The sequence below is a fragment of the Rutilus rutilus genome (genome assembly GCF_951802725.1).
Source record: "Rutilus rutilus genome assembly, chromosome: 10".
In the NCBI taxonomy this organism is placed as follows: domain Eukaryota; kingdom Metazoa; phylum Chordata; class Actinopteri; order Cypriniformes; family Leuciscidae; genus Rutilus; species Rutilus rutilus.
In genome coordinates, this window is record NC_140215.1 from 14,530,806 (window position 1) to 14,546,181 (window position 15,376).

At 39.2% G+C, this 15,376-nt stretch overlaps 1 protein-coding gene across 1 annotated transcript in view; it reads left to right on the plus strand.

Annotated features, from left to right (window-relative positions):
* Positions 1-15,091, plus strand: part of nalcn (sodium leak channel, non-selective) — a 133,248-nt gene extending 118,157 nt beyond the window's left edge. The window contains exons 31-46 of the mRNA XM_084421475.1: positions 1,897-2,017; positions 2,102-2,200; positions 2,287-2,380; positions 4,333-4,439; positions 4,524-4,598; positions 4,768-4,887; positions 5,448-5,516; positions 5,640-5,788; positions 6,041-6,134; positions 6,368-6,500; positions 9,367-9,482; positions 10,611-10,768; positions 10,988-11,138; positions 12,291-12,440; positions 12,538-12,652; positions 14,948-15,091. Of these exons, the coding sequence (XP_084277601.1) occupies positions 1,897-2,017; positions 2,102-2,200; positions 2,287-2,380; positions 4,333-4,439; positions 4,524-4,598; positions 4,768-4,887; positions 5,448-5,516; positions 5,640-5,788; positions 6,041-6,134; positions 6,368-6,500; positions 9,367-9,482; positions 10,611-10,768; positions 10,988-11,138; positions 12,291-12,440; positions 12,538-12,652; positions 14,948-15,090 (1,894 nt within the window). The 3' untranslated portion in view covers position 15,091. The remainder of the gene's footprint in view (positions 1-1,896; positions 2,018-2,101; positions 2,201-2,286; positions 2,381-4,332; positions 4,440-4,523; positions 4,599-4,767; positions 4,888-5,447; positions 5,517-5,639; positions 5,789-6,040; positions 6,135-6,367; positions 6,501-9,366; positions 9,483-10,610; positions 10,769-10,987; positions 11,139-12,290; positions 12,441-12,537; positions 12,653-14,947) is intronic.
* The last annotated feature ends 285 nt before the right edge of the window (positions 15,092-15,376 follow it).

The window sequence follows — 15,376 nt, forward strand, 5'->3', positions numbered from 1 at the left end:
TTGAGTGATCATTGCAAAACGTTTATATATTTATTCTGTTTATACTGTGTATTCTATATACAGTACCCATCAAAAGTTTGTACACACCAATTGGAAAGTGTGTCCAAACTTACTGTACTATAATACACATAAATAATATTGCTACTGTATTATAATATACACATAAATAATATCGGCCGATATATCGGTATCTGGCTTTTTTTTATCGGTATCGGCATCGGCCCCCAAAAATCCATATCGGTCGGGCTCTAATTTCCATACACATTGTGGAATGAGAAACATATTGTTGACAGAACCCTTTAATATGTATCTTCCCAATCTCCCACCACTGCATAATGTTCTCAAATCTTTCTTTTTCTTTTTTCCAAGTTACCCAGAAGTTTTGAAAAATGTCACAACTTTTATTCAAGAGTTTCACATTGAAACGGCAATAGCAGCTCTTATAAGCTCACTTTTCCAAACTGCAGGCAACTGTAATTAACTTGTAATCAGAAAAAGCTTTAGAAAAATTGTACTATGCAAAAGTATATTTTTCATATTATCTGATACATAAAAACAATCTAAACGTGCAGCATAGACTATATTGCTAAATTTCACCTAGATTTTTCACTCACACTTAAGAAAAAAATCAACTCAAACACTTCAACTCCCACTTTTCCTTTTGTCTCATCCAGAAATCTATTAATTTGATCAACAGTATACAACTCCTTAACATCTATTCTTGCCACATCCAAACCATCTAACCATTGTTCATCACTTGAGCCCTCATCCGTGCATTGAGAAGATACTTTCGATTGTTTTGTTCTGATGGTGGCAGCAGCTAATCATTAATTTCGTGTTTATGCGGACAAGAAAGGTGTTTGTGTCCCAAATCTCTGCAATCAAAGCACCGTAGATTATTGATGCGTGCATAGACCATATACAAACTCTCACCGTGATTAACACGGAAAGAGATTTCCAATGATTTCTCTGTTGTGGTCAAAAACATATACACCTGTCTTCTAAAGGACAAAACATGATTCAGCATACTGTTTTTACATCCTAAAGGAATTGATCTCATCGGGCTTGCGGTCTTTCCAAATCTTATGAGTTCTTTCGTAATTACTTCTTATAACGGGGTCACAGAAATACATTTTTTCTTCACCTGAATTCCATTCACAGTTAACTCATTAACCAGCTCTTCACTTTAGAAACACCACTACCGCTTTATTCATACGTGACGCAGAGACAATTTTATCAAATCCTATTTGTTCTACTACCAAAAGCACATTTTCAACATTTACACCAGATTCAGGTACACACCTGCACCCATTCTGGAGCGATAATGGTGGTGTTCCCTGTACTGGAGGAGACGCCATACCAGCAAACCACACCACATGGCTGGTTTTCTCCAACAAGGTCATCTTTCCTTACTTTACAATCCACTAGCTAACAGGAAGGGGAAAACAGAAAAGCCCGAAAAAAGGCACAGGCGCTCTCACATGTGCAATCTCACGCAACAACCCACTCCCGCGAGAGAGAGACAGAGAGAGAGAAAGAAAAAAGAAAAGAAAAGTTGTCGCACTTTTATCTTTGAGCACTTTGCGTGGTAACAGGAAAAGAACAAGGCATTTGTTTCACTAGGTATTGTGTTTGTGTTCAGCCCGTAGAGCAGCATGTCCTCTCTCTCAAACACACAGACACACACAGAGACAGGCAGACAGACATTTTGGTGCATGTTTCTTGACCTTAACCAACTCAGATGAACAGTTGACAAAAATACATTGTTTGTAAGAGACACATTTTAAAAATGCCTTTTGAACACATTGCTTGGTTACATGTTATTGCTTTACAAGGAATATAACAAATAAATGTTTCATCTTTCACCCAAATACAGTTTTGTGCTTCTGCTTTTAGGGCAAACCCTCGAAACTTCAATTTCGATAATGTGGGCAATGCCATGCTGGCTCTGTTTGAGGTGCTGTCACTGAAGGGTTGGGTGGAGGTGAGAGACGTCATCATACACAGAGTGGGACCGGTAAGTTACTTTTTTAACAGTGACCTCTATACTACTAAACTGATTAATCTGGACTGGACTGATCATGACCTTTGATTGTCTCAGATTCATGGCATCTATATCCACGTCTTTGTGTTCCTGGGCTGTATGATTGGGCTCACCCTTTTTGTTGGTGTTGTCATAGCCAACTTTAATGAAAATAAGGTAGGGCGGTTTTCTTACTGTTAGTTGATTAGTAGCTATGTCTGTTGGCTGTTCCCTGATCATATGTGTTAAATGTGTTTGTTTAGGGCACAGCTCTTTTGACTGTGGATCAGAGGAGATGGGAAGATTTGAAAAGTCGTCTGAAGATTGCTCAGCCACTCCACCTCCCCCCTCGCCCAGGTAAGTGCTCACTGGAGGTCTCCACAATTAAAATGTCTATTTGTGTATCGCCATAATGTTGCCTTTTGGACACCATCATGTGTTTGAGCAACAGGGATATATAAGTAGCAAGAATAATATTATATTTGAATTGCATTAAAGTATAAACTACATCACACTGTTTGATATTTTGTTGAGGTATCATTGAACCCTCCAAAAATGGTCAGTCAGCCACAAAGAGACATTTCGGTGGCGCGCAGATAAACGTCACCAGTGCAGCGAGTGTATTATAATTTCAGCAGCAACCTCTCAGTCTCTCATCTCTTTCTTTCCCTTTTTTTCCCTCCCTTCATCTTCCCTTCTTCCGCTAATGAGCCATCCCTGCTTTGCATGTGTTTCCTGAAGCATTTAATCAGCTCTCTTCTGCCGTAGTAGAGAACAAACTAAATTTAAGCTTTCAGCGGTGGGTACACCCCCAAGGCAATCACACACTTGATAATAACCACTCCACTTCTGAGTCAGAAGTTATAGCTGCCTGTAGTATGAATGACTTTGGGCTCTGTGGGCACCTTAGAGCCAAAGAGAGAAGAGCGATTCTCCCTGTGTCTCCCGTAGATTGACTGACTGATTGATTTGGCAGTCGCAGGCTCTGCAGTGACGGTGGTAGCTTGTTGTGTTTTTATGTTTGACTGCCGACTCGCCTGGAAACAGACACTTCAAAGACATGTTTCATAACAGCAGGAAAGAATAAACACAATTATCATAGTAGGCAATTATCCAGGCATATTTAATGTGGCAATTAGACACAAAAAATGCTCCAATCTACTGACATGTTTGATTGATATGTTTTGAACCAAACTCCAAAGGCTGCAATGGACAGATTTTCAGTACTTTTCTTTTCTAGTCATTAAGTACGTCTGACTTGTTCAATTATCATTTTAACCAATAGAAAAAATGCGGAAGTTCTTTGTAAATTACAAAAGAATTGTTCATCTATGCCGCCTTTGTAAACAATGGACTGAACCAATGGCTTTTCACTATCAGCATGGAGGCAGCATGCTCTTCCTCCAATACTGATAACTGAAATCTAATTTTGTTCAAAGAAACAAAATGCATTTTGTAAGCCACACTGCAAGTTACACAGCCTTCCCACTTAAATTAAATTTCACTCAAACCATGATCAACTGTGAATAGATGTTTACTTCCTTTCTTTTTACTTTTTCTACCACTATCAAGCATAATTAACATCCACATATTCAGCTGGTCTTAGCAGTCTCAAAAAGCAAACATCCTTACTACTACTACTACTAATAATATTTAGGGGTCCAAGCATCGAAGGTGGTTCTTCTTTATTTTTCTGCCCTAAATTGTGTATGGGCGTCAGAGACCTTAAATCGTGATAAATGTTATAATAGTATGTAAATAATACTAAAATAATACTACTGCAATAATTTGCAGTGCATGCCGTATAAGAACTAAAATAAGGGATAGATATAGAGAGCTGTAGACGGCATTAGGCGGAGCTTCCTTTGTGCTTCCTGCCAAGTAGTCTGCACACTGGAATAACAGAAAAATCAATACCTTAGTCAGCACTCGGCAGAGTAACCACATCAATTCCAACTCTATTGAAACCAGCTTCAAATAATCTGTCTGCATTCTGTGGATGTTGAAATGAACTTGTGATTACAGTGCATGATGAATGACACTCAGACCTTGTGACCAGCTAAAAGACAGCAAAACGATGATGTGGCGGATCTGTAAAAGCAAGGCCAAGGGTAAAGCTCTTACTGAGTGCATTGAATGAACAGTTGAGATGAGTCCTTTAAATGATGATAAAAGAGAGCACAGAAATTATTCTGAAGGTCAGGGAATTTTGACCAGGTCTTTGTTTTGTGACCACAGTACCGGTTCATGCTGAAAAGCCCTAATTTTCTGTTCTTTCAAAACTGAAATTCCTTCTCTTGCATTTGCAGAAAACGGTGGATTCCGTGCAAAAATGTACGACATCACCCAGCATCCTTTTTTCAAGCGAGGTATCGCAGTGCTGGTGTTAGCACAGTCTGTCCTTCTGTCTGTTAAGGTGAGGAGGGTTACAGCAACAAAACACATTTTTGTTGTATCTTAGCACTAACATAACAAATTAATTAGTGTGTATGTGTTACAGTGGGATGTACTTGACCCGGTTACTTTTCCCTTGGCCACAATGTCTGTGGTTTTCACTTTCATTTTTGTTCTGGAGGTAAATATGTTACAGTACATTTTAAATTCCGTTTCCTGTTCTTTCATGAGTTCTTCCTCTTTTTTTACTGCCACAAAAAAAAGTTTAAAAATTCACCAGAGGCTTTGCAGTTCATGAGGTCTTTTGGAAGTATTGTACGGTCATGACAGAATGAATTCCTCTGCTGCAGGTGACTATGAAGCTGATAGCTATGTCACCAGCCGGATACTGGCAGAGCAGGAGAAACAGATATGACCTACTCGTCACATCCCTTGGAGTCATATGGATCATTTTGCACTTTGCTTTACTGGTACACACTAAAATGTCATGCATTTTCATCAATGGGATTTTATTTGTACCTTTTACCTTAATGATTTGAGTTCCTTTTTCTTTTTTAATTTCTTGCACAATTACAATTAGGCAATACAAAAACATATTAAAAGCACTGCATAAATTTTTGTTTTCAGATTAACAAAATAATTAAGGAAAACAACAGCTTATATATTGGGGTCTTCTGATGAATTACATGTCTTAAAGGAAACAATCTTCCTCTACTTTTTTCATTTTTGTACATTTTCAATTGTTATACAAAAGGTTAAATAATTTCTAGTAAACTCCAGTACCAAAATTTAAACTTGAGGCCTATCATGCGTGTCAGACCGAAAATGCACTGCTTTTTAAACAGTAGAAAAACCAATGATCTGATCTGTTGTTTCAATTCAGATTCACAAAAGCTACAATTATTATGATTTAAATGTAACATTCATGGTTTTGTTTTGTGATGTACAGTACAGCACTTTGACTCAACATGTGTTGACTTTAAATGTATGTTATATTACAAAGAAATGACTTGAATTTCTCTTTCTTTAGAATGCGTACACATACATGATGGGCACATGTGTAATAGTATTCAGGTTTTTCACCATATGTGGGAAGCATGTGAGTATGCATAAATGATTATGCTTGTAAAAATATTCAACATAACATGAAAATAATTTTTCTTTGTCCACTTCAAACCCTATAGTGCATTTCCTCCCCCACTGAGCTGTCTTGTATTTACAGGTGACGTTAAAGATGCTTTTGCTAACTGTGGTCGTCAGCATGTACAAGAGTTTCTTTATTATCGTGGGAATGTTCTTGCTGTTGCTGTGCTACGCTTTTGCTGGCGTCGTCCTTTTCGGCACTGTCAAATACGGCGAGAACATTAACAGGTGAGCCGTCTTATGACACACAGAAGCAATGATTTGACTGTGTACCAGAGGTGACAATGATTTGACAGCGTACCAGAGGCAAGATTTTAAACACACTTGCTACTACCCACAGCGCTGATATAATTGGTGTTGTCTAAACGTTTTGCTTGAAGGCCCTACTTGTATTTGGGAGAATCAGTTTTCAGGTGAAGCTGACAGCATGAGAGGAAGTGACTCTGCGTGAGCTGTTACCTTTTCCTCTCTCGCCAACAGGCACGCAAACTTCTCCACCGCGGGGAAAGCCATCACTGTACTGTTTCGAATAGTCACAGGTGAAGACTGGAATAAGATCATGCATGACTGCATGGTAAGAGATTGGATGGCAGCTCCATTTTGCCCACAAGCAAGTGTCCTTGCTGTGAAAATCATTAAAAAAAAAACAGTAAACAAATCATTTAAATGTATCAAATAGAATTGCAAATATAACTGAACAGCATCTTGTTTCATTCGACATACTTCTGAATGATTTATTTAAATCAAAACACATCAGCTGCGAGCCCCATGTGTTGATTATGTTTGTTTGTCTGCCTTGTTCCCCAGGTGCAGCCGCCATTCTGCACTCCGGACAAACATCGCTACTGGGAGACAGACTGTGGAAACTATGCTGGCGCCCTCATTTACTTTTGCTCTTTCTATGTCATCATTGCTTACATCATGCTCAACCTGCTCGTAGGTAAGCACCTCTTTCCCCTGACTGCAGGCACAATATCCTGTTCCATCTCCCAGGGTCCCATCTAATTTCCTCCCGCTTTAGACGCTAGCTAAACTAGCTCATAAAATACAATATCGCTGCTCATTATTCTTCCTGACATCCTTCCATGTTTATTATCTCTTTTTTCCCAGAACAGAGAGGTGCCTCCCTCTGAAAGTCTTTCTCTCGTACTTTTATTTAGCAAGGAGTGATTAAATTGTTCAAAAATTACAGAAAACACTTTTCTATATCAAATAAATGTTGTTCTTTTGAACTTTCTATTATTAAAGAATCCTGAAAAAAAAATGTATCACAGTTTTCAAAATGTTAAGCAGCACAACCATTGTGATAATACTAAGAAATTTCAATGTATTCAATGTATCAACAGACAAGCAATTCCCGCACACTATCGTAACTTGCAAAGAAGTATTCTTTATTCACACAACGTTTCGGTCACACGACCTTCATCAGGAGCTTCGGTCACACGACCTTCATCCTGATGAAGGTCGTGTGACCGAAACGTTGTGTGAATAAAGAATACTTCTTTGCACGTTACGATAGTGTGCGGGAATTGCTTGTCTGTTGAAACGATCCACCTGGTTGGTCTCATTAATCCTACGCACCTATCAATTGCAGGTGTGCGATGGAGTTTGTTCACTAATGTATTCAATGTAAAAAGTTAGTATATTAGAATGATTTTCTGAAGGATCATGTGACACTGAAGACTGTAGTAATAATGCTGAAAATTACAGGAATAAATTACATTTTAAAATACATTTGTAATCAAAAGTATTCAACCCCCATTGCAAATCGCTCAAGCACAACAAATATTTCAAGTGGTTTCCCCAAATTCAACTGAAAATGCAACTTTTAATGATTTCTATAGTCTCAAAATTATTCAACCTCCTGAATAAAGTCACTCACAACAGCACAAATCTGTAAAACAGGTATTGTCTCAAGCACACCTGATGCAACCAGTTAAGGAATTCATTAGTTGCACCAGGTGTGCTTGAACAAGAACACATGAAAAACCTGAACTGTTTTTTTGAGTGTCACATTTGACCCGAATGTTAGAAATATGGTTAAGTCAAAAGAATGGTCCAAAAAAGATAAGAGAAGATATCATCGCCCTTCACAAACAAGGAACAGGATACAAAAGATAGCAAAGGCACTAAATGTTCCTAGAGACACCGTTGGAAAGCATAGTTTGCAAAGTTAAATGAACAGTGGTTACACTACCTGGACAGGGTAAAATAAGGAAGCTATCGATGGCTGCAACTATATTTCGGAGAAACCTCAGGTTCAGAAAAACTCTTGAGTGACTGCAAAAGACCTTCAGCAAGACTTGGTGGCAACAGGCACTGAGGTTTCAGCTTGCACAAAAACGCATGCAGTTTCCATGCCAGAAATCCAAGATGTACACCACTACTGACCCAAAAGCTCAAGAAAAGTCGGCTCCAATTTGCTCAAAATCATATAAATAAGCCACAGAAGTTTTGGGATTCTGTTCTGTGGAGCAATGAAACAAAACTGGAACTTTTCGGCCCTGTGGATCAGCGTTATGTCTGGAGGAATAAGAATGACTCATATGCTGAAAAAAACACTCGGCCTTAAGTTAAGCATGATGGTGGCTCGGTGATGCTCTGGGGCTGCATTGCATCCTCTGGCACTGGAAACCTGCAGCGTGTGGAAGGCAAGATTGATTAATTTTTGTATATCAGGACGTCTTTGGACCTTCCAACAGGACAATAATCACAAGCATACCTCAAATTCCACCAAAGCTTGGTTGCAAAAGAAATCCTGGAAGATTCTACAGTGGCCATCAGTCATCTGACTTGAACCCCATAGAAAATCTCTGGTGGGAGTGAAGAAGGCGGTTGCAGCACACAAACCCGAGAATATTACTGAACTGGAGGCCATTGCTCATGAGGAATTTAATTTTGGGAAACCACTTGAAACATTTGTTGTGTTGAACTATTTCAGTTACTTTTGTTTGATTTGTTCATTGCAAACAGCTGAAAGTCTGTAAAATATGCCCAAAATTCTGTATATGAAAAAACTGTATATTCAAATATAAAACAGTTAACCAGTTTAAATTGTAAGATTTTACAATATAAATTTTTTTACTGTATTTTTTTATCAAATAAAGCCCCAAACTTTTGAACGCTATTGTAATTAAAATGTAATTTTGCCCAATCCTGCTAGCAAGATTTCCATGGTTATTGTGATCCACTTGCTAGACCAACTACAAACCTGCAATAACTAGCTTAAACCAGCAAAATCATAATAGTCTCAGCTAGTCTTTTCAATAGGTTGAGGCCCAAAGCACTCTCTGCACAGTGATTGTATGACTCAAATTTATGCTCTGAAATGTTACTCAATGCATTATGCGTTGCATTCCCATCATTGCCACAAGGGGTGCTATAGTGGGCATTAGCATTAACTGTCAACAGCTTGACATTTTAATAGAGGCATTTGAAGGTACTGAAAAGCCCAAAGTATACTTTGGCCGTCTGTGTCCGCACACCGTCCGTGTGATGTAATTTTCGTCATCAGGAGGGTCCACGGATGAGGTGTGCGGACAACAGCGCATTTTTGTGACCGCGCTGACGGAGCTGATTGTGTAAAATGAACTATACCCAGGCATTTACTCTATCAGGTTTATTGAGGTTTATTACCACCACAGAAATGCAAGAACACAAAGTGTGTACAACAGGACCATGTCCTTGCAATGCATCAGCCAAGTATGCATTTGCACACTTATTTAGAGTGTTTTCAACCTTATGCTCAAGCACTGAGAGCCTAGCTGAAAGCTAACCCAACCCTAATCACTTTATCTCCCCCTCAGCTATCATTGTGGAGAATTTCTCTTTGTTCTACTCTACCGAGGAGGACCAGTTGCTAAGCTACAACGACCTGCGTCACTTCCAGATCATTTGGAACATGGTGGATGACAAGCGGGAGGTGAGGAGGAGGGGATGTGCCTGTGATCAGCGGCTGTCAGTGGGGATGATTTTGAGTTAATACCCATGTGTGCTCTCCGCACTGGCTCTGAAGCTGCAAATGAATGAATCACACGCATCGACATTCTCACCTCCAGAGTAATTGGAGGTTATTACTGCCTGTCACAGATAGTGAGAGGTGTTGAGCTGTCATCTTCATTAGGTGGAAACAGCCTTATTGAGAGCAGCAGAGAGAAGTGCGTGCAGATTTGACCTCCCCCTGTAGGATTAGTAATATCTGCTCGTGTATATGAGTTAAATGAGGCACACCAGTCATTTTCTGGCCTTAATGAGTCAAGCTGGGATCAGCTAGAAACACTTGAAATCATAAGACTGTAACAGCTGAGCACAGGAAGGACTAGGTCCATAATTAGAGACATGAGCTCTGATCCAAAATCCAGTGATCTGCTTCGGAATCATCCTGACTGTGATGGAACCTCACAAAGCTGATTTGTAACTCTGCATAGGCAAGCTGAAACTGAAAATAATGTCTTGTTCTCTTGTGATAAATTAAACCATAGAAAAGTTCTTCGACAACAAGCTGCCCGCCTCTCGATATTTCAGCCAAACAGATTTTACATTATTGCTACTCTAGCATCCTTTTTGGTCATGGTCAAATGTCTGACATGTTTACCTGCTGTAGCACACTGACACTGAAACAGTCAAAACGCATCATCAGAGAAGTGCTAATTAAATGTCACTGTTTCGGTCAGTGATTTTGGTCCTCCAAAACTATTTTGTACGAAACCAAAAGTCATTTATTTTTGTTTTGACTGTTTAATTTATAATGAATATTGCTATTTCTATTTCACCATTCATAATTTATCACAAAGCATTCTGGAATTGCCTTACTCTAAGGATGCATATGATGCTTTCTTAGAATTTAATAAAAGGAACGTGCCTTTGATCCCTTAAAATGCTGTCTAGATAGACAGCCCACTAGGAACAGAGCGATAGTCTGATCATTTTCTTACAGTGCTTAGCTTTTTTTTTTTTTTTTTGCTGTTTGAGCAGGTATTTACTGTTATGATGATAATATGAAGTTTTCTGAAACCAACATCAGCAATAGGTCTGGATGATTTTGATACAGGGAGTGATTCCAACCTCTCGGGTGAAGTTTCTGCTCCGTCTGCTGAGAGGTCGTCTGGAAGTTGACCTGGACAAAGATAAGCTTCTCTTCAAACACATGTGCTACGAAATGGAGCGTCTGCACAATGGAGGAGATGTCACCTTCCATGATGTACTGAGGTTAGAAAGAACTGTGGTATTTATTAGAGCACATTTTCATATTATGATAAATCAAAATGTCCTATTTTGTAATAGAGTTAATATCAAAACTCTAATCTTCTTCCCCAGCCCAAAGAGAACAAAACCTGAAAGGGTCAATCAGTTGCTATTATGTTGTTCATATTGGTCCCTAAGCTTGTTCTGTAGTCTGTTTAAAGTCGTTGATCGTGTATGTTTCAGCATGTTGTCATACCGCTCGGTTGATATCCGGAAGAGTCTTCAGCTGGAGGAGCTGTTGGCGCGAGAGCAGCTTGAATACACTATAGAGGAGGAGGTGGCCAAACAAACCATCCGCATGTGGTTAAAGAAGTGCCTGAAACGCATACGAGCCGTGAGTCCACACAAACACAAACACCATGGCTCTCACACTCCTGAGAGTCAATGCAATATTTCATGCAATATTTATGTAAATCTAACACCACACCTTGACATTAATGTAACCTTTATCAGTAAAACTCGCCCAGACAACTTTTTCCAGCTTGTGCAGCTGTAAATATCACCAAAGACTGAATATGTACCAATACTGTTCATTCATATTACTCTGAATGGGATAAAGTGCAATTTGTAATACGGCAGAATAAGTCCCATCTTCTAAATAAAAGAGCCAATCGTGTCACTGCAAATGTTGTTAGAAACAATCAGTGTCCTGAGCTTGGAACTGCACATGCACATTGGCTGGACCAACCTGAGATATTACACTATTTGAGCATAAGAAACAACATTATTGGGACAGTTTTTGTTGCAAATGTAAAATGTTATTAAAATGTGAGTTTGTCGAGCAGGTTTTTGAGATTAATACAAAGTCCTTTACTCAATCTGGTTGCAGTCACGTCATTCTCTATAGAGCACAGCTGATTGGTTCCTGCTGTATCAGTAGCCAATGAGCTCAACCTTCAAATATTCGGTCAGCATTTGATGTAGCAATGCAGCACGCTTTCAGAAACCCTCCACCTTCCCCAACTCCACCGGTATAGATCTGCTATGGGTTATACATGTATGCTATATTGTATGTTAGCAGCATGTGTTCTATGCTTACAGCTGCGTGTCGTGTATGTACTGGCAGTAGAAAGTCCCATAAATGCAGAAGCAGCATAGCAGATCTTTTCCGCCAAGACCAAACATATCAACGTATCCATTACCATGTCAAACACTCACTGTTGTAAGAATTGCATGCCCAAAATAGCTGCCTGGAGGCATTGCATATATAGCCACAGAGTGAACTGACTTTTCTTGAAAAGAACTTTGATATCTCTTCTCGAAAAGAAATCTGATTTGAGTAGGAAATGAACATGGCCAGTCAAGGCTATAAAACTAACACAGATCCACTGATAGGATCACTGATGGCATATTCAGCTCAATTTCCTTTATTGTCATTGTGCAATAGAATTAGTCCCATATCGGCACACTGGCACTGCGATATATCCTGATATTAGACATGCAGGATGAACTGAATGAAAACACTGACATCACCTTCCTTCTTCAGAAACAGCAGCAGTCATGTAGCATCATTCTCAGTCTGAGAGAGAGCCAACAGCAGGATCTCCGCCGCCTGCTCAACCCTCCCAGCATTGAGACCACCGTCCCCAGTGAGGACACCAACGCACATAACCATGACAATCCCACTCAGCCAGAGGTAACCTTACCAGTGTCTATTCTTGAAAGATTTTCTGTGTCGTTGAGTCTTCATTCTAATGAAATGATTTAAAATGATTTTCCTGGTCCTGACCCAGCAGAACAGTGGCCTTCAAACCTTACTGAGCCCCACCCTGTCAGACCGCAGCGGCTACCGACAGGACTCCGCCGACCGACCCCAGAGGAAGCTGGGACAGTGGCGACTGCCTGCAGGTATATACCAAACTTTATATACTTTTACTATTACACATGCTTGTTACATTTACAAAATTATGATTTGATCCTAAGCAGCTTACAAATGAGAAAAAATAACATGATAATAAAAAAACAATTGCAGACATTATGGCAACTAGTGTTGTCACGATACCAAAATTATTGTTTCGATACCGATACCAAGTCAAGTATTGCGATTTCGATACTTTTTCGATACTTTTCCTGAAAGGGAGAAACACTCTCAAATATCATTGCTGTGCTTTATTTTAAAACCGGGACAACATTCTAATCATATAACACACTAATAAATGAACATATGAGCAGATATATTAAACATTTGAACAAAATATGAAATATAAAAATATAAAAAATAAATTAGAGCAATGACATTCAAGGTAATTTTTTTTTATAAATTTAGCAGCATTATCTCATTTATCATAAGAAACATAAGAACTTTATCTTGATTCTGAACTTTGAATAAAAATATGAACAGCGATTATATTAAACAATGTTTAATATTGGTAACATATGATAAGCCTCATTGGTGATATATTTGACGTGGGGAGAGAGTTGTGGAAGGCCTATACTTCATGTTAAACATAAATATATAGCAGCAAAGACAACGTCGGCAGTGTTGACGGCAAAATAGGCTACAGAATAATTCGTTCTGTATTGAGAGGTGCAATATTTGAAAATCGATAATATTTTTTTCAATTACATTTATATTGTATTTATGTCAAAACTTTCAAACATCAAAATGTCATTTATTAATATGTATTCGTGTCAAAATGACAGAAACATCTTTTCCTTTTCTATTTTGCCTGGGAACGCTTCCAACACGCTTGCGTGACGCGTGAAAAATAGGCGTCGGTTCTATTTATAGCATGCACGCGTTTTCCGCGCGTCTCGAGCTGCGCCCAGACTCGTGTGTCACGCAGGCAGTTAACATGGGAGCCGAAATAAAAACGGACACGACACGCAGCCAGTGTGTCGCTGTCGCCGGCTTTACAAATCTGGAATGCGGTCATTCTTAGAAGTATCGATACTAATAAATTAAGGAATCGTGACGTTTTTAATTTCCGATTTACTTTTTAAGTATTGGTGCACCGTGCAACAGAGCAAGGTAGGCAACGTACTTCCATATGTCACTCCTCGCGTCATCTTTTTCTACGAGTCGTGGACCACTTGTGCTCGCACATGCAACCATCTCGCTGTAGTGTTTTGTCACATGACACTGACAGCGGCAGGTTCTTGCTGCGTGCGTCAGGAAAAAAACACAGACGTCCATAGAGACGTTTTTTTTTTTTTTTTTTTTTAAGTATCGATACTGATAAATTTAGGTATCGTGACGTTTTTAATTTCCGAGTATCGCGATACTTTTGAAGTATCGGTACACCGTGCAACACTAATGGCAACACAGTTAATGTAACCATTGTATCTATATGACAGAGACTTTCCCAGATGTTTAGGTATTATAAAAAATATGAATAAGTTATAAGACACATTGCAGCACATATAAAATATATTTGTTTGTTTATACCAAATTGTTTTGGCATAAACAATTTATCAAATGTCTTCCTATCAGGGCCTAAAATTAACACACGCCAAGCACCAAATGCGAGTAAAAATCCGGTGTTGGCGAGTTAATGAAACAGTGTCAATCGCTGGTAACATTTTTATGAATACTAACAATGCAGTGTTGTGAGAACATGAACAAACGTGAACAACACTCGGGACAGAAGAAAGTGCGAGAAGGCACTAAAGGGAACTCAATTTGTTTCTCTGTGTGAGAAGTTGTGTGTGTTCTGACAGCACATGAATACTGAATTGAGCTCTCTTTCACGTCTTCTTACGTTTGAACAGACATGTTCAAACAAAATGCCCATCTTGGCAAGAATCCTTGTAAACAGTCAGTTATGTGTACATAAACAGCTGAGAGAGAAAACGTGTATCAGCATATTGGATCCGTGCATTCGCTCTTAAAGTAAAAGAAGCCTAATATTCCTGCTGCTGTCTGTGTTTTTAATTTGATTCAAAGAAAAAAATCTGTTTCATGGCTGGTAAAAAAACCTTTATTTCTGGTAAATTTTCTTAAGTCAGTGGCAGGTTTGGCAAAAAGTTTGTTTTAGGCCCTGCTTCCCATGTTTCTTTGAAAGGGATTGGTAAACAAAGACTTGTTTATCGTTTAATATTCCATGTAATTAGTATTCTGCAAATTGCCGTGTGTGTGTGTGTGTGTGTGTGTGTGGCTGGTTAACCCGTGACTCACATCACAGTCCTGTGTTTCTCCCGCAGGCCGCACAAGTGTGAAGTCCATGGTGTGTAAGATGAACCCTGTGAGTGACGAGGCCTCCTCGGGGTCTGAAGTCAAAAAGTGGTGGACTCGTCAACTGACAGTGGAAAGTGATGAAAGCGGTGATGACCTCATTGATATTTGAAGCAAAACTGCTGACTAATTTTCCAGATTTTCCGCTTAAGAAAGGATCATTCGGCTAAATCTTTTGTATTCACTTCTTAGCGTAAGCCGCGATCCTTTGTATTGGCTTCACGTAGGTGTTTCTATGCCGCTTAAAGCGCCACCTGCACCCGTTCGAGCCACCTTTTGCTCATTTAAATACCGGTTTAAACCATGTTAATGATCACTCTACTGTGTGGAAAACTTTCGGTGAGCATTATTTTGTCAATGGGAAATATGTATGATGAAAGAGCAGCTGAAATGTGTCC